Raw genomic sequence first — 20,966 nt, 5'->3', positions numbered from 1 at the left:
GGGCCACCGTTTGCCCCTCTCTCCTCCCTCCCTCCTCTCCACCTTCTGCTTTCCAGACACTGGGCCAGCTGGTGCCGAGGCACAGAGGCCGGCGGTGGTCTCTGCCCGCACTGTCGTGGGGAGACCCGCCAACCACCAACCCCGGTAATGGTGGCACGGCGCAGTCCCTTCAGAGACCTGTGGCCTGGTGCTTACTTGCTATGCAAACCTGCGGCCGGGACTTTGGTCTTTGTGTCCCTGTGACTAACAACAGTAACACGACCCCGCATTACCCGGCCAGCGTCAGCTCTAGACCTCGGAGGACTTGACCAGATGCCCTCGAGTGAGGGTTCTCGCCCGCGGCACTGGGCACTCGAGCCGCATCCTCCTGGTGTGGGGACGTCCTGAGCACTGCGGGCGTTTGGCCGCATCCTTGCCTCTACCCCCCAGGTGCCACTAGGATTCCCCGCCCTTCCTGCTGCGACCAAAACGTCTCCAGACGTGTCTCAAATGCCCCCAGTTGAGAGCCACTGCCTTGGATGGATCAGTAAGACTATCTGCCTAAATCAAGGGGGGATGGTGATTCTGAAATCTGGCCGCCCGCCAAAAAAAAACAAAAACCCAAAAAACAAAAGAGGGAAAAAGAGCCCGGACCATATTCAGTGGGTGCAAACGTGACCTTGTTTGGTATAAAATGCAAATGTCCACTGGGAGTGGGAGGGCCCTTGGGGGTTGAGCCGCGTGTGCCTTGGCCCAGGCCACACAGAGCAGGGCCCTGGCAGCATTGACAGGCTGGTTGCTCCGTGTGGTTACGAGGCAGGGCAGGTGACAGGTGGCCCTGTGGAGCACACAGGACCAGCATCGGCCCTGGGAGAGCTCAGTCATGTTCGGCTGTCCGCCTGCATGTCAGCCGAGCCCTGGTATTCTCCCTCGCCTCACAGTGCGTCTCTGGTCTGTAGCGATCTGCGGATTTGGGTACCTGTCCAGCATCTGCCTCCCTGTGGGACTGTGGAATCCGGGAGGGCGGAGACCAAGACTGTCTTGCTTATCAGCAAATCCCCAGACCTTGCCTGGTGCCTGGCACACTGAAGTGCTCAATAAACATCTGTGGACTGATTACGGGTTGTGGTCGGATGGCAGAACGATCTGCAGAGATGAAGATTGGCTTGTCTGCCCTCCCCTGGAATGCTGTTGGGCTTAAAAGTCCCCAGCATGAGGAAGTGGGGCCTGGAGACTTCGGCTGTAACACAGAGGTGTGGGGAAGGTGGGAGCTCCGTCACTCGCTTCTTGGTTTGCACCCTAATGTGCAAAGAGATGGTGCCCCATCTTCTGTCCAAGACCACGGCCACAGGACGGACCTTGCAGGAAGCCAGCGAAGGCTCCGCCCGGGCAGGACGCACAGGTGTGCGTGTGCGCGTTCGGCCTTCCGTCCTGCCCTGAGCGCCTGTTCGGTGGGCCGGCTGTAAGCAGGGAAGAGAGTCCTGAGTCCACCGGCCCAGGCCTGCTCCCTCTGCAGGCCCCTCAGGGTGCTTCTCATGATGCTGAGTGACAGCCTGGGCGTGTGGGGGACGGGGTCGCTGCAACTTTGCTGCCTGGAGGCGGTTTGTCCCTGAATTTAGCTAATTATATTGGAGCTTGAGCAAGAAAGTGGGAGCATCCTGGTTTTTGCAACTCTCCCAGGCTGATTGTCCAGCCAGTGTGCCTTTACAAAAGGGGTACATCTGCAGCCAACTCCAGGGTCCCCCTGTGCTTGGCCACACGAATTCAGGGGCTTGGAACGTCCGCCTGATACCATGTACTGAGCTCTGGTCGTGGCTGGGTTTTACACTGATGAAAGGAACTCACTTTCTCTTTTTGGGGTCCTCTGCTTTCCTGACTGTGATCCCCTTCTCTGGAATCTTGACTTTGAAAGGAGTGGGAGGCAGTTGGAGGCTGTGGGGAGCTTGCACAGCTGAGTGTTAGACTCCGGGCCAGGTCACACCGGCGGCTGTCCCGGAGCACATGGGTGGGCACCCCCTGCCCTCAGAGCGGGGTGCTACATGGTCAGATGCTGATGAGGGGCTTGCTCCTACTTGGAGGGCCGTGCTGGGGAGGGCTGTAGGATCACTCAGCTTACCTGGGACGGCGCCCTTCTCGTGGGCCAGGGCAGTTCGAAGGAGCTGGTGGTTCATTCACTCGATAAACATTTATTGAGCACCTACTGTGTTCTAGGCTCTCAGCGAGGCACTTTTGGTGGATTATCTCCTTTAATCCCTGTAATGACCCTGCGTGTGTGCACGTGTGTGCACGTCTGTGCGTGTGTGCACGTGTGCGCGCATTCTTACAGTTCTCATACAGCGGGCACCAGGGATCAGAACAGTGAAATGACATCTTGGTGTCGCAGTGGGTAAGTGGAGAGCCAGGACCCAGCCCAGTTTGATCGCAGAGCCCACTTTCCTAAAAACCATCCCCAGGGCGTGATGGTGGCAGAAAGGAGCACCCAAGGGCTCCCTGCCGGACTGCTGCAGAGTAGGAGTCACCCCGAGTGCAGTGGGCCCCCCATTTTCCACTGAACAAGTGGCCGCAGCGGGACGTAGACGGGGTCCGCTCACAGCTCACGACCCCCAGCACGGTGTCAGTGCCAAGGACAGAAGGAACACCAGGGGGTTCAGGGTTCCTTCTAGGCCCAGCGTGTGGGCGGCAGCTGAGCTGTCCAGCGCCTCATGTGGCCCACTGCAGGGCTGGTGAGCGCCGGTCACGTTCTGGGTACAGGTGATTATGAAGGAGGACCAGCGTTTAGGACTGGTTCCCTGTGGGGGCCCTGGTCCTGGGTTTGACTCCACCCCAGGACAGCAGGATTCAGGACAAATTCATTTCAGGGGTGAAACCACTCTGCTCTCTCTGCCCTCGACACCTCGAGCCCGGGCTCCTCACCCTGACCCGCAGCCCCGGGCAGCGTCTCCTCTGAGGTGTGAGGTTACCGGCCAGGGAGGGAGTGGGGGGGATTCCCTAAGGAGGGAGAGGCACCCCTAGGGGAAAGATGGGGCAGACCTCCATCTAATCGGCGGTCTGCCTCTGATGAACTTGACTTTGGATAATCCCTCCACCTCTGAGCCTCAGTTTCCTCCTCTGTCACAGGGCTGGTCCTGCCTGCTGGTGGGGTGGTCCGCCTGCTGGTGGGGTGGTCCGCCTGCTGGTGGGGTGGTCCGCCTGCTGGTGGGGCTGGCAGGAAGACGTGCATTTCTGCACCGCCCCACGGGCTTGGAGGGCAGAGAGCAGCCGGGCGGCTCTCCCGTCCTTGGAGAGGGGTTTGGATGTAAGCGCGGGCCGCTTTGAGAGTTCAGCCAGCGCTGTCCTGGGCCTTGTGGCCGAGGCCTCTGATCCCCCGGGGCTCCATGCCGGGCTGGCCTTGCAGGAGACCTCAGATGCTGCCTGGCCAGCTCACAGGCTGTGGTCGGGTGGGTCGAGTTATTTTTAGCTCTGAGTTTTGCAAAGGTTGTTTCTTCCTGCCCAGAGCTGTCCTGTGAGACAGAGTGGACAGTCCCCTCCTTGAGAGAGGCAGAGGGTGGGTCTCAGGTAAGAGATCCAGCCCATATCGGACCCTGTGGGCTTTGAAAGGGAGCCCACTCCTCTCCCTGGCCACCAGGGGCCCCAGCGCCCAGCCTTGACCCTGTTCCTGAGCTTCTCCCCTGGACAGCTGGACACATGGCAGATCCCTCCCGTCTGCCTGGGGAAGACCCGTGTGTGGGCCCTGCCAGGGCGGCTGAGGGGCGGCCCTCGGAGCTCTGGGGTCCTGCCTCCTCCCCAGCCACTGCTTCTGACTCAGCAGAGCAAGAATGTGGTCTTTTTTGAGAGCAAGTTCTTAAAAATGATCCAAGTCCTTCCTCCCGCCCTGCCCTCCCTCTCCCCTCCTCTTTCTGGTCACGCCCTGGCTTTTGCCCCAGACTTCTCCCCATACTGGTTTTGGGGAACCGCCCCTTGCACGGCTTGGCAGCGAATCTGTTTGTGAAGCTCTCCTGGGAGAAGCTGTCCTGGCCACAGGCTGATGGGAGGAGGCGCAGTCCCTCCCCTGCTGGTGGCGGCGGGACTGACCCAGACCAAGGGGCTCCTTCCTTCACTGAGGGTGTGTGCAGGCCCAGTGTTTGCCAGGCCCTGTCCAGGGCTGCGGAGAGAGCGAGGAGCAGAAACAGTAACGCCGGGCCTCTGTCGAGTCCCCGTTCTCACGGGGGGAGGCTGTTATAAACAACTAAAATGTGCAGATGCCCGGAGGTGTGAAACGCGGTGAAGACGGACGCTGGGTCAGGGGAAGGAGCATATGAGGAGGGGTGTGTGCTGTTTTAAAGAGGGGGTGGGGAAGCCTCTTGGATACGGTGACCTTCGATCAGGAGGAGGCGAGGGAGCATCCATGTGCATGTCCAGGCAGAAGGAGCAGCAAGTTCAAAGGCCCTTGAGGCTGGAGCCCGGGTGGGCGTTTGAGGAAGTGCTCGGTGGTGGATGTGATGGGGGAGAGTGAGCTTGGTGGGGGGAGAGGTAGGGTCTGAAGTCAGGAAGGTCATGGGGGTGCGGGCGTCATGTAGGACCTCGTAGGCCAACGCGAGGACTCTGGCTCCCACTCTGAAGGAGGAAGGAAGGCATTTGAGACTTTGAGCAGAGGAGCGACTTGGCTGCTGCGTAGAACACAGTGGACGCAGGAGACAATTCAGGGGTTATTTAACGGTCTCAGTAAGGGACGAGGGCAGTTTGGACCAGGTGGTGGCGGGGTGGTGGGGTGAGAAGGGACATATTTGGGAGGCAGAGCCGACAGGGGATGCTGATGGGTGTGATGTAGGTGTGAGGGAAGAGGAGGCTCAGAAAGGCGAGGGGGTAGCGTAAAGTCCACGCTGTGCCCTTCCGGCCTCCCAGGGTGGGTGCTGTGGGGCCCTAGCACATGGGCCACCCGGGACTGGGCCGAGGATCTGGGACCCTCCGGGGAAAGGGCAGGAGGTGAGGTCAGGGTAGTTCAGCCCCTATGAAGAGCCTTGTTACCTGACCCTTCTTCCTGGCGCCTCTGGTCGGGGCTGGGTAGTCGGGGACAGAGGGGTGCGTGTGCCGGGGGCTGTGAGGAGGAGGAGCTGGGGACCAGTCTGGCTGGCAGCCCGCCTCACACACACAGGGTCTTGCAGCTTGTGGCTGTCTCTCGTTTCCCAGGGAACGGATGCCCTCTGAGGGGTGTGGGATGGGGTGTGGGTGGGCTCTTCTGTCCAGGGGCCTCCTTCTGGGGCTGATCCCACCTCTGCTGCTTGGGGATCACTGGCCAGGGGCACGCCTAGCCAAGGAAGTCAATGGAGGAAGGAGGGTGGGTTTGGGGACGTTTACTGTGGTGGGGACAGAGTCTCCATTGTCTGAGGCTTCAGCCATTGACCAAGCAGGCCTCACCCCTTCCCACAGCCAGGAGGGCACTCCTCTCGGGGACTCCCTCCCCCTTCCCACCACGGCAAGCCCATTGAGTGGCCTGGCGCCCAGTGGGCCAGGGCACATGTTCCAGTCCACAGCCGGCCTGGACTCAGCGAGCAGTCTGCAGAACGGGACATGCCGGGCGTCCTCAGGAGCGGCAGGCGCTCGGAGAAGGGAACTAACGTTTATTAAGAACCGACCGGCATGGTCAGACATCATTTCCTTTACATTTGCCTCTGACCAATGGGGACAGGAGGCAGACGGGGGGATAACTTCCTGAGGTCTCCACTGGAGAGCAGCAGGTTCAGCTGTGTGTCCCTGTTCCCACTGTCCAGCGGGCGCCTCTTCCTCTCGTCCCTGGTCTCTCTGGACTAAGCCGAGGACACCGAGGGGGCGGAAGTTTTCTCTTAGACCTGTGCTCCCCTTTCCACTGGGCAGGAAGTCCCACACCTGCAGCCGCCCAGGCCCAGGGACGCCCGCTCACGGACTCCCCGGTGAGTAGCTCCCACGCGGGGCCGGGTTTTCAGGCCTCTGGACTCGGCTCAGTGCAGCTCAGCACGTGGGCCTGGGTCCCACACACAGAGATGAAAAGAAGCCGTTGCAGTCTAGTGAGGGGACCATGATAACAGGGCTGTGTGCGTCCCAGAACCAATTTCCTGCCCTCTTTGAGGGTAGACTTTCCCTGGCTGTTCCCCTGAACCACTGAATCTTGGGCCTGGAACACATGTTTTTTGTTTTTGTTTTTTAAAGATCCACAACCATTTTTGGGAAACACTGCATGAGATGGCTCTGGGGAGACCTCTCAGTGGAGAAACTGGGCCTGGGTTTTGAAGGTTGAGCAGGAGTTTGCTTGCTGGCTGTGCAAGAGAATTCTACCTGGAGGGAGCAAATAGCCTGAGCAGAAGCCCTAGAGAGGTAAAGCAGGTTGGCATGGCGACGGGCCCGCTGGCTCTTCTGGAGGCTGGCGCAGAGTTCCCTGTCGGGCTGGGGGTGGGAGCTGCTGAGGCCAGAGAGGTCACCAGGGTGGGGGTGGGGGGCACGTCATCTAGGGCCTTGCTCAGGGCCCGGACTTCATTCTGAAGGCGATGAGGAAGAGTCAGAGGGTGTGTGTTGTGGAACAGTCACTGGGGGCGGGGGTGTGGGTGGAATAGGTTGGCCAACAGCACATCCGACAAGGGCTAAGAGCCAGAGAGGCCTCTTGGAGGGTACAGGCGTGTGGAGGAGCTCTGGCCCTGACCAGCCCAAGCGCCGGGTCCCCTGTCCCACACCTTTTCCCGGCTCCCAGGAGAGAGACTCGGGTGCCTCTGAGACCCGAGCTGAGATGGGCGCCCGGGCCTCAGCCTGTTCCTTGTTCCCTCTGGCAAGGCTGCCAGCTCAGATGTGCCCGCCTCCGCTGCTGTCCCGGCATCTGGGACCGACTGCGGTCTGCCTGGACCCCTCCCGCCCCTCCGCCCGCACTGGGCCCTCTGTCCCTGTCCTCAAACTCCTGGTGGGACTTGTGCAGCCTCCCTGACCTTCAGGAACTCTGCAGGTGTATTTCTCCAGGTCTCATTCAGGAGGAATAGGGATGGCGCCACTCAACTGAGGAGGGGGACAGCCCAGCATGGGGCGAGCTCACAGGCTAGCAAGGCGTGGCAGGTGCAGGCCGGAGGAGCTATTTCCTAATGGGCTTTGGGCTAGGTGGACTTTGACCACAAGCACTGTGGTTCCACTAGCGCCAGGAAGACACCTGCTGTGGTGAGCAGGGCTGCTGGGATGGAGGGAGGTGCTAATGCTGCTCGTCCCGGTGGTCTGGCTACCGAGCCTGTGCTGCTGAGGTGCTCCCTGCAGCCTGGAGCTGGGGGCTTCCTCCCTGGCTGTTCTGCACCTCACCCCGTGGGAATGCGGCCATTCTGCAGAGTGTAGCGGGAATGGGCACTGTTTAGGGGGTCTGGCTGCTGGGCCAGTACTGGAAATCCTTTCATAAGAGATGGCCCCCCGAGAGAAGACACTCTCCCCTACCACCCAAGCATGACACTGCTACCACCACAATGATAATAGTGGCCAGTATGTACGGAGAGCTTACTCTGTGCGAAATACCTCACACCCCTCACTCAGTCCTCAGCCCATCACCATGGGAACTCTGCATGGCAGGGACTTATAAGAAAAGCGTTTACTGCCTGTCCGGTGTGGTTCAGTGGTTGAGCATTGACCCATGCGCCAAGAGGTTGCCAGTTCGATTCCCGGTCAGGGCACATGCCCAGGTTGTGGGTTTGATCCCTAGTGGGGGGCCTGCAGGAGGCAGCCAATCGGTATTCTCTCTCATCGATGTTTCTATCTCTCTTTCTTTCTCTGTTCCTCTCTCTCTAAAAATCAATAAAGGAAAAAAATTAAAAAAAGAAATGTGTTTACTATACTGCTGGCAAGTGCAGACTGGGATTTGAACTCAGGTCTACAACAAATCACATCTTTTTATTTATTTATTTTTTTGTATAGAACAAATATTTTATTAATTTATTTTTGTCCAATCGCATCTTTTTAGCCACTGCGGTCACATCCCCGCCTCTCTAGCGCAGCCAGTCCGCGGGCAAGCCCCGCCCCTCTTCGGACTCAGTTTCCGTATCTGTAAAACGTGAGCAACAGCACCTTGCGGCTGCTTTTTGGTTCTGACCTGATACGATGTTTTTGTGCCAACCCTTTTTGAAAAATGAGAACGGTTATTTGTATTTTCTCTTATAATGCTCATTGTAGAATATCTGGGGAAGTTAGAAAAATAGAAAGTAAACAGAAAATCTCCTGGAACCCAACCCCTGAGCGTAACTGGTGCATATCTTAGTGAATTTCCTTCCAGTTCTTTTTCCTCTGTGCACTTTTTTTTTTTTCCACACTGTAAGAGAAAGTTTATTTAGAAAGTTATAGAGGCACAAGAAGGGCTCTTGGAGCTTAGGGGAGAGAAAGGTAAAGGTAACTCGTCTGGGGGGAAGCAGAGGGAAGGACCGAGGCGAGGGCATGTTCCTGGGAGGGAGAGCCCGCCTTGGGACTTTGGTCTTGAGGGCTTTAAAGGCTGGGAGTTTACGAGTCTGTCTGTATTTTGCGTGTTAGTTCATTTTGTTCATTGGATCCCACATGTGAGTGAAATAATATGGTACTCGTCTTTCTCTGAGTGGCTTATTTCACTTAGCGTAACGTTCTCCAGGTCCACCCATGCTGAGAGCGGGCTGAGAGCTGTGTGTGGGGGGACTGGGTGGGGTGGGGGCAGGGGATTGAGCGACAAAGAGAACTCATGGATGCGGACAGTGGTGTGGTGCCTGCCCCAGGGGAGTGGGGACGAGAGAGAGGAGAGGTGGAGGTGGGCATAGAGGGGATAAATGGGATGGACGGAGACTTGACTTGGGGTGGCGTGTACAGATGATGTGTTGTAGACTTGTCCATCTGAAGACTGGATCGTTTTGTTAACTAGTGTCACCCCAATACATTTAATAAAAAGGAAAAAAAAAATCCAAAGAAATAGTCCTAACTTCAAGAAGTTTATAATCTAATAAAGGTAATAATGTAAAAAATAAAAATTCTGGGAGTTTAGGGGAGGTCGTAGGGGAAGATCTCGATAGAATATTCATCAGCTTTATGCTGATGAACCAAAATGAGATTTATTCCCTTCACTTCATCCATCCTTGGGTATGGTCCTTTGTGCACTTTTAAAATAGAGTCAGAAAAAAATAGTTCACGCTGGAGCCCAGAGAGGGAAGCATTTCTGTTGGATCTGGCCACATGGTGGGACTCTGAGGAAAACCTACCACCAGGTAGATGCTGTCTGTCACTATGGGTAAAGGAGACCCCCAGCAAGCTGAGGGGCAAGATATCCTAGTATGCCTTCTTTGTGTAAACCTGCTAGGAAGAGCACAAGAACAAACACCCAGACTCTTCTTTCAATTTTTCTGAATTCTCTAAGAAATGTTCAGAGAGATGGAAGACGATGTCTGCAAAGGAAGAGTCAAATTTTGAAGATATGGCAAAGAGTGACAAAGCTCACTCTAAAGGGAGATGAAAAATTATGTTCCTCCCAAAGATGATAAGAAAGGAAAGAAAAAAGATCTCAGTGCTCCTAAAGTGTCTCCATTGCCTTCTTCCTGTTTTGCATTGAACATGGCCTGAAGATTAAAATTGAACACTCTGGTTTATCCATGTAATCGGAACCAAGGTCTGGCTGCCTGCCCCTACAAAAACCAAACCCATGAGACAGATGCTGGTGAGAAAGGAAAGAGGTTTATTCAAGTGCTGGTAACCTGAGAAGATGCCCCGGGCTTTGTGGTTGGCCTCAGGTATGCTGCTGGGAGTCCTGTGGGGCAGGTAGTAGAACTCCCATTTACAGCTAAGCACACTGGGGCTCAGCTCGCCTGCCAGTGGATCTGAGACTCCAACCTGTGTCCCTGACTCCCAAGGTGGAGCTGAGGTCATCACAGCCTGTGCCCCGAATGTTAATGACAGCCATAGACCAGTGTGTTCCAGAGACCTTCCAAGAGCTTTATGCATTTTTACTTTTAATTTCCTTAGTGACCTTTTGAGGTGGGTACTTTGGAATCTCTGTTTTGCGGGTGAGTAAATGGAAGCTCAGCGATGAGGGTTAAATAACTCATCCAAGGTGTCATAGCCACTGAGTAGCCTGAACTTTCTCCTAACTATTGCACCGTGAAGGTCTCTAGTGGTGACAATGGGTTGCTCTGAGCCATCCCTACTCCCTTGTCCACATCTTGTGAGACTAAGGGTATGTGGCCACAGGCCCATGAGCATGCATGGGGCTTGCAGCTCTGTGTCCTTGCCCAGGGACATCACTGCCCCATATTAGCTTATAACAGACATCCCCCAGATTCCAACCCCAAAGACCAGGGAGGCAGTCTGATTAAAGGAGTGAGACTAGGGTTCAGGGTTTGATTCCTGGTATTGTCACCTGGTTCCCTTGCCTCCATGACCTGGTGCAGCACCTTACTCTTCCTAGCCTTGGTTTCCTCATCTGTAAATGGAATAATGCAAATAAAGCTTGGGCTTTATAAATGTTGGTGTCTCTCTTCCTTTCAAGGGAAAGTCTCGGACTTGGAGTGGAGGGTGGGAATCAGCCCAGAAGAGTGAGGAGAACGGGGAGGACATTAGACTCTTTGGCCTGGAGGGAAGGTCTTTGGTTTCTGCATCATCAGAAAATTGCATTTAAGGATCGTTTGCACATGCGCCTTCTTCCTCCTGTAAAAGTCCTATATGTCTCCCTGCTCCTTCCTAAGTGGTTCTGAATGAGCCCACAGGGAGGAGGCACCTCCAGGGGAGACTGCTGTGCAGCTGCTGTTTGATCTTGCAGTGTGCAAGGGCGTATGCAGGTATTTTGCTTGGCTTTCCCAGAGCCTTTGCTGGAGATACAGTTGTGGTCCTGAAAGTTTTCAGTGCAAGACTAAAAGGCACAGTCACACACTTAGTGGAGAGCAATTTGCATTCAACCAAAACTGACCCAGCAGATCCATTCTAGGAATGTGCCCTGGGTTCGAGCATCCCTTCGCTCAAGGCACTGTGTGTGGAAGATGTTAGTTGCTGCGTTGTTTGTAACACCAAAAGCCTGGAAACAGCCTCTGTGTCCATTGGGAGGGATTATGGTACATCAGTCAATTGTAGCATATTAAAAAAACTATGCAGCCTTAAAAAAAAAGTGAGACTCATTTCTATGTACTGTTCTGAAGTGATCACCAAGATTCTTAAGCAAAAGAAAAAAAAAGTGGTTGCAGCCCAGAGGGTGCAGCGTGGCTCCTCCTGTAGAAAGCAAGGCATCTGGCCAGGTGTGCAAGCTGGTACACACTTGTACACACTTGGGATAGTTCTGGAGGCTTCAAAGGAAATCCGTAACAGTGGTCACTTCTGGGGGATTAGGGTGACTGGGGTGGGGGGTAGACTTACTTTTCATTCTGTACCCTTTGTCTTGTTCCGATTTTAAGAGGCACTAGAGCATAGTGGTTACTTTAGGAGCACAGACTCTGGGGACATGCCCTGGGTTCAAACCTGGCTCTGCCACTTACTAGCTGTGTGATTTTGGGCAAAGTACTTAACGACTCTGGGCCTCATGCTCTCATTTATGATATGGAGTCCTATATGTTAGCATTATTGGTAAAGGGCTTAATGTCTGAGAGGAGTTTCTGCACTACATGAATGTTTGCTGTTGTTAATTGCCATTTACATGCATTCTGCTGTTTTTTTAAAAATATATTTTATTGATTTTTTTTAGAGAGAGAGATAGAAACATTGATATGAGAGAGAAACACTGATCGGCTGCCTCCTGCATGCCCCCACTGAGGATCGAGCCCGCGACCCGGGCATGTGTCCTGACCGGGAATCGACCGGGACCTTCAGTGCATGGGACGACGCTCAATCCTCTAGCCTCACCAGCCAGGCTGCACTCTGTTCTCATTTAGGAAGCCAGTTAATAGAAGCACAGGCTTTAGGAGTGGAAAGGAAAGCAGACACGCAGCCTGTTGATGGAGGGCTGGTGAGACGGAAGGGCTGAGTGCTGTCTCTCCAGGATGCTTCTTTCCCTGCTCCCCAGAGATGCCTGGGACAGTCCCTAGTTCCGAATCAGGGTGCCAGTAGGGAGCGGGGAGAGCTCATTCCCCTCACTGCTCGGCAGGGGCATCAGGCAAGGTTGGCTCCAGGGCCCAGGAAGCCCACCAGGGGTGCTGGCTTCTTGGTTGTGTGATTCCGCACTGGAGGCCAGCAGAAACTCTTCCCGCTCCGAGCACTTGGGATTCTACCCCTGTCTTGTGCCACCTGCCTCTCTACAGCCCTTGACTTTTCTTATACCCATGTGCCATGGCCGGGTGGCCCCTTGCCAGCTGGCCAAGCTCATGGGGCGGGACAGGGAGAGACAGTGGGGCTGTAGGCGGGGCTGGTGAGTGCGGTGGGGCTCAGGGAGCCCGTGGCTATTGGGCAGCCAGGAGGAGGAAGTATCCGGCCACGTCCATAACAGTTCAGGTGTGAGATAACTTCAGGAACATAGGGGCTGAGCACGACCCTGGTCTCTGGGGCTGGGGCTTCACCCGTAAGTCAGAAGGGACAGTGGGTGGTCTGGCTGGACCCACTAGGCTGCCGAGGGTCCTTGGCATTGGTTGAAAGGAAGGTGGTGGCAGGGGCTTTCTGGGAAGACCGGTCACAGTTGTGCAGCTGCTGGTTTATCTGGGTTAATGATTTGTGAGGGGTGGGGGCTGGGCCCTTTCTGGGCTGTGTGTCCCTGGAGCGGCCGGAGAAGGAGTGTGAGAGCTGGTGGGTGCAGTGCACAGGTCATGAGCCGGCTACCCCTCTGTTGCTGAAGCTTCGGCCTTGAGCATCATCTAATTAGATGTCCGGCTTCTTTTCACAGGCGAGCAGCTGGGACGGCGCTGGTCTGAGCTGGACGTTGTCTGATGGCTTCCTCCAAACCTGCTCCCCAGGCTGCCACAGGTACCGTGCCCGGGTTCCTGCTCGGCCCTCCTCTGAGCGGGCTGGAGCTAGCGGAGGGCCCCTAGCTTGGGAGCAGGCTGACTGGGGGTGTGGGTGGTTAGCTGTGTGCCCCTGGCAAGTGACTTCACCCTTCTGCCTCGGTTTCCTTGCCTACCACAGGGAAGTAGTAGTTTCCTCCCCACAGTGGGCTCCGAACGAGGGCTGATTCTTTACCTGTGTCCCTAAGCTCTCCTGGGGAGATGGGCAGAGCCCCTCCGGGGCTGGAAGTGGGCTGGAGGATGCAGCGTGTGGATTGCGGGTGGAAGGGAAGGGGCGGGCCGTCTGTGTCCATCTGCAGAGGGGCTAAGGGCAGGCCATCTAGCAGAGGCTGTAGCAGAGGCAGGGCCTGCAGGGGTGGTGAAAAACAAAACCCCAACCAGAAAACATTTGTGTTACTAAAATGATGTGTTGTTCATCTGAAATGGAATTCGACATCCTGAACTTTATGTGGTAACCGGGGCAGTGGGGCCTCAGACACTGCATGTCGAGTCCAGGCCCCACCCCGGAGGAGCTGGACACAGGCCGTCTCACCCACTGGGCCTGGCTTCCTGCCCTCCTGCCCCCACGGGGGAGGCAGACAGCACACTGGAAAGGAGGAGGGCTTTTTCATCAGCTGGCCACGGCCACTGGGATGACTGCGTGTCTCCGTGGTTCCGTTTCATCACCTATTAGCATGGGAATAATAATGACACCCTCCCTTGTCTTGTTTCAAGACTTAAATATAGGTAATCTGGCATGTGGTAATCGATCACTCGGTGACTGGAAGCTGTTGTCATTGGGGTGCTGGCAGGATGCTGTGCGTCCCGTGTGCGCCCTGCACTGAGCCGTCCCTTCTCCAGAGGGTGGGGGTCAGTGCAGTGGACATGCCTTCTGCACAACAGGGCGGCGGCCTGGGTCCCGGCTGCCTGGACTCACGGGGTTGGCTCTCCCAAGGATGGGGCGTGCCCAGGAACATCAAAGACGTGTGTGGCCAGCTCCAGCTGTGCCACCTGTCCAGGTGGGTGGGGAGGGTGAGCCCTTCAGCTGTCAATTATCCAGGGATGGGCCTCCTGATTTTGCCTTCTGATGGGAGTGATGTCTCATTGCCCGGGTCTCAGGAGCCCGGAACGGCACTGGGGTAAGGGCATCTCCTGATTCATGACGGTGACTGGGTCCCAGGATGCCCCTCCCGCTGGGCCCTGCTGCCATGGTCACCTTGCATCCTTTCTCCTACCTACCAAGGGGGCCAGACATGGGAAGTGAGAACAGAATCACTTCACAATTAAATCTGTTCAGTCCTATTCAAGAAACATGTGCTGGACAGTTATTGTTCCGGCTCTGTCTGACGTTGCTGGCTAGTGTCATCTGGCTGAGCCAGCTCTTGGCTGTTTTCTGGCTCATTGAGAGCTTCCTGTCATCTTACCAGATACAATTCAGGTCCCCCGAAACACCTCTTCAGTCTTATAGCCCCTTCATTCTTCATACGTTCAGCTCCACCGGGCCCCTCGGGGTTTGTCTGCGCCCGCTGCGACCTCAGCCTGGAGCACCTCTCCCCCGACTGATGGTGTCAGACCCCTGCCCATCCTCCAACGCCTGCGCGGGCAGCCTTGTGCCGGGCCCGGCCGGCATGAGCACCCCTCTCTTTCAGCACTGGCTCCGTCTCTGGGGTTTCATGTTTTCTCTTGTCGTATCTGCCCGCTTCACCCCACAGTGAGCTCCTTGACATTGCGAAGTCCCACCTTGTCCGTGAGCCTCCTGGTCCCGGGGTAGCAAGGGACGGGCCATGGGATGCGGGCATGACTGTGGCCATTTGTACTCTTCAAAGGAGAAGGTGCAGAAATGACCTGAGTCCCTGGACATGGCCTGGGCCTGGCCTGTGAGTGGGGCAGGCCTGTCCATCCCACCCAGAGTCGAGGACTGGGCTGTGACTCAGCGCAATAGTAATAATAATAATAATGATAGTAATGAGGATGATGATGCAATGACCGATAATGAATAGAATCATCATCATAAGAACAGCTGACATGCAGTGAGCACATACCTGGCACCAGGTGCTTTATGTTTGTTCATTCCATCCTCCCAACAACAGTGTAGGTAGTTACTATTATTACCGCCATTTTACAGGTCAGGAAACTCAGCTTGGAAACTAAGTTGGTGTTCGCACAGCCAGTGTATGGGAGGGCTGGAGTCAGACCCCAGCGGTCTGATGGTGAAACTATAGCTACAACGCATCGCCTGCCCAGCGGATGCCAGTGGGCGGGGCCAGGGCACGGAAGCCCTGTGCAGGATAAGCCTGTATCTGGTAGCCCAGAAGTGGTGGGCAGGGACTTTGTGGTCATTTGTTTCTACATATGTGTGTGTGTGTGTGTGTGTGTGTGTGTGTATTTTTTGCATTCATCTTCAGTTAGTGTTGGAGGGAGAGAGGGAGGAAGTGAGAGAGAGAAACATCGATGTGAGAGAGACACATTGACTGGTTGCCACCCACACGACCCCAACCGGGGCTGGAGACAAAGTGCAACCGAGGTACATGCCCTTAGCGGGAACCGAACCCGGGACTCTTTGGTCTGTGGGCCAACGCTCTAACCACTGAGCCAAACTGGCCAAGGCTATTTCAATATTTCTTAAACTTATAAAACCACAACCCATAGACGTGACGACTGGAGTGTGTGTGTGTGTGTGTGTGTGTGTGCGCGCTCGCGCCGGCCACTGCACCAGGTGCTGGGGGTACAGCAGTGAGTGGAGCAGGCAAGATGCCTGCCCTCCAGAAGCTCTCTCCTCACAGAGGAGACAGCAGTCACGTCAACGGAACTCCGAGCGTGTCACATACTCAGGGCCACAGAGACAAGGCAGGCAGGCGAATAGGAGCCCTGGCGTCTCCGTGGGCAGTTGGTCAGGGCAGCCTCGCCGGGAGAGGGGAGAAAGCCCTGAAGGAGATGAGAGCAGAAGGCCCCTAGGGGAGGAGCATCCTGGACCCTGGCTCTGAAAGGGCAAAGGTCCCGAGGCAGCAGCGCGCGGGGCACATTCACGGTGCAGCAAGGAGACCGTGCGGCGGGAGTGGAGTGAGCGAGGGCGCGCAGTAGGAGATTCTGCACACACATGCACGTGCGCACACACACACACGTCAGCACACTAACACACAGTGCATGTGCACCCGTCAACACACCCACGCACACATGCACACACATGCACGTGTGCACACACACACACGTCAGCACACTAACACACAGTGCATGTGCACCCGTCAACACACCCACGCACACATGCCAGCACACACGTCAACACCCCCCCCACGTGCACACACTCGTGCGCGCACACAAACATGTATGCACACATACATAGGGATGCATACACACATTACATGAAACGGAAACAGTTTTATTTATCCTATTAACTGAAACAAAAATGTAAAAAACAATATCAAAAGTAATACTACATGTGATTTTATGAATATTATAATATTTAAAAAGGTCTCAAGCAATTCATAAACAAGACAAACCGCTGTCTGGGAATCTCCTCATTGATGATATGACCCACCCGTGGGTGGAGAAATGTCACTCGAAAGCCACGGACCCGGCTACCCCTCAGCCCGTGTTTTCTGCTTAACACGCCGTCACGCAGCCAGGTGTCCGAGGGCTCACGCCACTTCCAGGGGGCGGGGGCTTAGAGGAGGGTCTGGGATGTGAGTGAAGCCAGATCTAGGCTCACATGTGACTCCCACTTATTAGCTGGGTGACTGTCGGCACAGCACTGTAGCTCTGGAAATCTCTGGGGCCTCGTTGCGTGAAACGGGGTGGTCGTGCAGCTTAAACAGGGAGCTCTAGGGACGCATCTCGGGCTCTCAGCTGAGTTTGTTTCTTTCTCCACGCTTGAGGGAGGAGCTCGTGCCCAGACGAGTCTTCCTGCTGATGTTGGCATGTGGGGTCCCCAAAGCTCCCGGGAGGGACTGTGTCCCCACCTCAGTGGCCTCCACCTGGTCATCCTGCCGCAGAGGAAGCTGGGGAGGGAGGGGGCGCTCTGGGTTTCGGCCGCAGCAAAGCAGCTGAGGAAGGGGCTTCTTGAATTTGATACATTCACACCTAAAATATTCTGCTCTGGAGGCCGCCTGGGCACTGTGGGGGAGGGACTGGGCTTTTCTGGTCAGAGAGGCTGCTGGAATCGGGTCTGTTTATCTGTCCGTCTGTTGGTCCATCCGCCCATCTCTGTTCGATCCACCTCCCTGCCTACTCGCTCACTCATCATCCACTTGGACTAGACAGTCCTGTATCAAGGATCTCAGGTTGGGAGGGGCAGTTGTTGCAACACCAGGTGCTATTATGTAACACAAATACCAGCCACTGTGCCAAGCCCTCTGCCCACAGTTTTCAAGTAGGGGCAGTTTTGCCCCCCAGGGGACAATATCTGGAGACGTGTTTGGTTGTCCAGGCTGGAGGGACTACTGCTCTAATGGGTAGAGGTCAGGAGTGCTCCCACACAACCCACGGTGCCCCCACTGCAGACCACGCAGCCTCCACGTCAACAGGCGAGGCTGGGAAACCCTGAGCCACATCCCAGTTCATGTGCGCATGGGCCTCCCGCGGTCGGGGCTGTTCCTGTTCTCCAGTTCACAGAGGAGGAAACCAAGGTTCAGGGAGGGGGAGTGACTTGCTCAGGGCCACACCGCAGCAAGACGGGAGGGGCTGAGCCCGAAGCTCACGCTGTCAGTGGCACGGTCTGAGCTGCGGCAGGACCGCTCAGGGCAGCCCAGGGACAGGCGGTCAGCCTCGTGGCCTCTACCAACCAGACCACCCTGCCCTGTGTTCGGGAGCAGGTTTGCATGAGGCAGGGAGTGGGCGTAGAGAACGCTGGAGCTTCTGTCCGCCCCAGATTCTGGGGAGGAAGGCTGGGGACCTCAGCGGGTGAGACGGGGGAGGCAAGGGCTCGCTCTGCTTCAGGGCAGGGAATCGATTCCTTCACTTGTTTTTTTTTCATCCTCACCCGAGGACATTTCTCGATATTTTGCTCAGATAGAGTGGGAAGGAGAGAGAGAGAGAGAAACATTGATGTGAAAGGGACACATCGAGTGGCTGCCACCCACACGACCCAACCAGGGCTAGGGACAAACTGCAACCGAGGTATGTACCCTTAGCGGGAACCGAACCCGGGTCTCTCTGGACCACAGGCCAACACTCTAACCGCTGAACCATACTGGCCAGGGCTGATTTCTTCACTTGTTTATGAAAGTCGCTGGGCTCCAACCTGGGGTCAGGCAAAGACCTGTCCCCTTAGGGACCAGATATTTGGTAGAGAATACAGGCACAGAACACATCCTCACACATTCTATGGGAATGAGGAAGAAAACGAGGGGCGAAGACAGAGCAGGGAGACAGGGCAGTGGCTGGGGGTGGGGTGGGGGACATCTCTGCTTGAGTTGAGCTTTGAGGGACAATAGGAGCCTATGGCTATGAAAGGGGTCTCCCCAGAGGGAGGAGCAGGGTGTGAGGCCGCACAGGGCAGACCTCCATGCTGGGAGCATGGCCCCCTAGCCCTGCCCCAGCCAGTCTGTACCCTGGCCCCGGGAGCTGGTCCCTTCGGGTTCCAGACACTGCCAGGAGCTGAGTTTTATGCTGCAGTGCACGCCAAATAAAGTGCGTGTGCAGAATGAGCCTGCACCTGCTCATTCTCACGTGCAAAATACACAGCCATATCGCACACATGGACATACACATACGTGTACTTCCACACACATGTGCGGATGCATTAAAAAAGGCCCCTTGCTGCTTTCTGGCTCCCTGGCCATCTTGGCCGCTACTCTTGGTTGGGGGCCATTTGCACCTAAGGCAGGAAGACGGCGGCCGCAGAGACCAAAAAGTCGCTGGAGTCGATGAACTCTAGGCTGCAACGTGTTTTGCAAAATGGAAAGTACGTGCTGGGGTAAGAGCAGAGTCTGAAGATGATCAGACAAGGCAAAGCGAAACTGGTCATCCTCGCCAACAACTGTCTAGCTTTGGGGACATCTGAACTAGAGGACGAGGCCGCGTCGGCCAAGACGGGTCCGCCACTCCAGGGGCAATGACATTGAACTGGCACAGCGGGTGGAGACCTGCAGAGAATGCTCCCTGGCTGGCATTGCTCCAGGTGGTTCAGATATCACTCGGAGCACGCCAGAACAGACTGGTGGAAAATACATTGTGCAAAATTTTTCTTAAAAATGCTTTTTTCTTTATCGTTTAGAGAGAGAGGAAGGAAGACAGAGAGACGGAAACATCAATGAGAGAACATTGATTAGCTGCCTCCTGCGTGTCCCCCACTAGGGATCAGGCCCACAACCTGGGCATGTGCCCTGACCTCTTGGTGCATGGGTCGAGACTTAACCACTGAGCAACACTGGCCTGTCTGTGCACAATTTTTCTTTAATAAAACTTGCCAGAGCTTGGTTTAAAAAAGTAAAAAAAAAATAAAATAAAAAAGCTCTCTTGCTTACCCACCAGGGAAATAGAAAACAAGGATGAGAAAGACGTGCATTCAAGCACAGGTGTGCACACGCGTGCCGTGGAGGCTTGCGCGCTCTGCCTCTCCGTCCACTCCACCTGCTTAGAGCTCCAGCCCAACCACGGGACCCCTCGGGGGCACGGGAGGCCCTGCCCCTGTCCCCTCACTCAGACCTGCGGCGCTGCTCACCCACCCCCAGCCATCTCTCCCGTGGCCAAGCCCGGGGACCCTGCAGCCCAGCTAATAACTCCTCCTCCCTCCTAGGAGATCAGCTGGGTCCTGGAGGAGGCCCAGGCCCCTCCCCAGAGGCGGAGGACGACCCCGGAGAGGCCTTTGAGTTTGACGACAGTGATGATGACGAGGACACCAGTGCTGGCCTGGGTGTCTCAGGCGTTGCTCCAGAGGACACAGACGCCCCACTGATCGATTTGGACTCTGCCCCTGTCACTGGTAAGGTGCTCTGGGAGCCTTGGGTCCTCCCGTGGCCAGGCCTCTGGAGGGGGATGGGCGCTCCAGGCTCCCAGTGATGCCTCTGGTCCTTCCGCTGTCCCCAGAAAGCAGGAAGGGAGAAGCCATTGGGAAGAAGCTGCGTTCCGTGGCCTCCCCTGGGAGCTAGGATTCCTAGCATTCCTGCAGCATCTGGTGCGCTTTGGCACAGAGTAAATGGAAGAGGTTGTCCCAGCTCTCCTCTCTGAAGCCACCTCCCTCCCGCCTGCTTTTCCCGGGGATCACACCAGCCAGAGGGGCAGCCTACCAGAGGTTCTCCCCTTTAGCCCGGCATTGGAGGCATTGGAGAGCGGGTGGCCCTGGGGGCGGGAAGGCCCTGATAAGGCTGGTGTTAAATGGCAGCTTCTGGGCTCTTGATTTGGTCATCTGAGAGACTGGGACCGGACTAGCAGGAACTTCCTGCAGGCTTGGGGACAAGGGAGTCCTTGAGGAGCTGGGGGTGGGGGACAGGCCCAGAGCAGGCAGGGCGCTGGTCCTGGTTGGAGTTGGGATGTGGGCCACGGGGGTGGGTGGGGGCGGTGCAGGCAGGACAGGTAGGGGAGCTTGATGACAGTGAAGAGCCTGGGAGAGGGAGGCGGGCACTGCAGGCGCCCAGGCGGCCAGGCCCTGTCTCCTGCGCCCCAGGGAGTCCACCAGGCCAGCCCCGGCCTGACGGGCCGTCCTGCTCTTCTCCGCAGACCCGGACCCCGCGGCCGCGCTGCCCCAGACGCAGTAAGTGAGCTTCCTTCTTTTATTCTGGTGGCTGGGAAAAGGAGAGATGGGCAGGTGGTGTGGGAAAGGGCGGAGCGGCAGCTGAGCTGGCACAGGACAGCTCTGTGGCTAAGGAGGACGGCAGTGTGAGACCCCTGGGCCGCGGGAAGAGGTCAGTCCCTACACCTCATGTAGTGACATGTGGCCCACAAGCCTGTGAAATAGCAGAAGGCGGCCCCGGCTCCAAACCCTGGCTCTGCCCCTTGCTAGCTGTGTGGCTTGAAGGAGTCATAGGAAGTCTCCAAATATAAGTCTGTGCACGTGCAAAATGGAAACAGCAAAGTCCTCCCCCACCCTGGGTGGTGCTGAGACGTATCCGGCTGTCTGGTGTTCAGTGTGGTCAGTGCCTGGCCGTTTGTTTTTCCAATACTGTCCTCATTCCTGTGACT

At 56.2% G+C, this 20,966-nt stretch overlaps 1 protein-coding gene and 1 pseudogene across 1 annotated transcript in view; both read left to right on the top strand.

The window, feature by feature from the left end:
* Window positions 1–5,768: 5,768 nt before the first annotated feature.
* Window positions 5,769–20,966, top strand: part of ARHGEF10L (Rho guanine nucleotide exchange factor 10 like) — a 115,779-nt gene continuing 100,581 nt past the window's right edge. Inside the window, exons 1-5 of the mRNA XM_036255865.1 lie at window positions 5,769–5,885; window positions 6,142–6,306; window positions 12,755–12,834; window positions 19,585–19,770; window positions 20,505–20,538. Of these exons, the coding sequence (XP_036111758.1) occupies window positions 12,798–12,834; window positions 19,585–19,770; window positions 20,505–20,538 (257 nt within the window). The 5' untranslated portion in view covers window positions 5,769–5,885; window positions 6,142–6,306; window positions 12,755–12,797. The remainder of the gene's footprint in view (window positions 5,886–6,141; window positions 6,307–12,754; window positions 12,835–19,584; window positions 19,771–20,504; window positions 20,539–20,966) is intronic.
* Window positions 14,649–19,037, top strand: LOC118626148 (annotated as a pseudogene).

This window comes from Molossus molossus, unplaced genomic scaffold (assembly GCF_014108415.1).
Source record: "Molossus molossus isolate mMolMol1 unplaced genomic scaffold, mMolMol1.p scaffold_m16_p_12, whole genome shotgun sequence".
NCBI lineage: Eukaryota > Metazoa > Chordata > Mammalia > Chiroptera > Molossidae > Molossus > Molossus molossus.
This window is presented reverse-complemented; position numbering and strand designations above follow the sequence as displayed.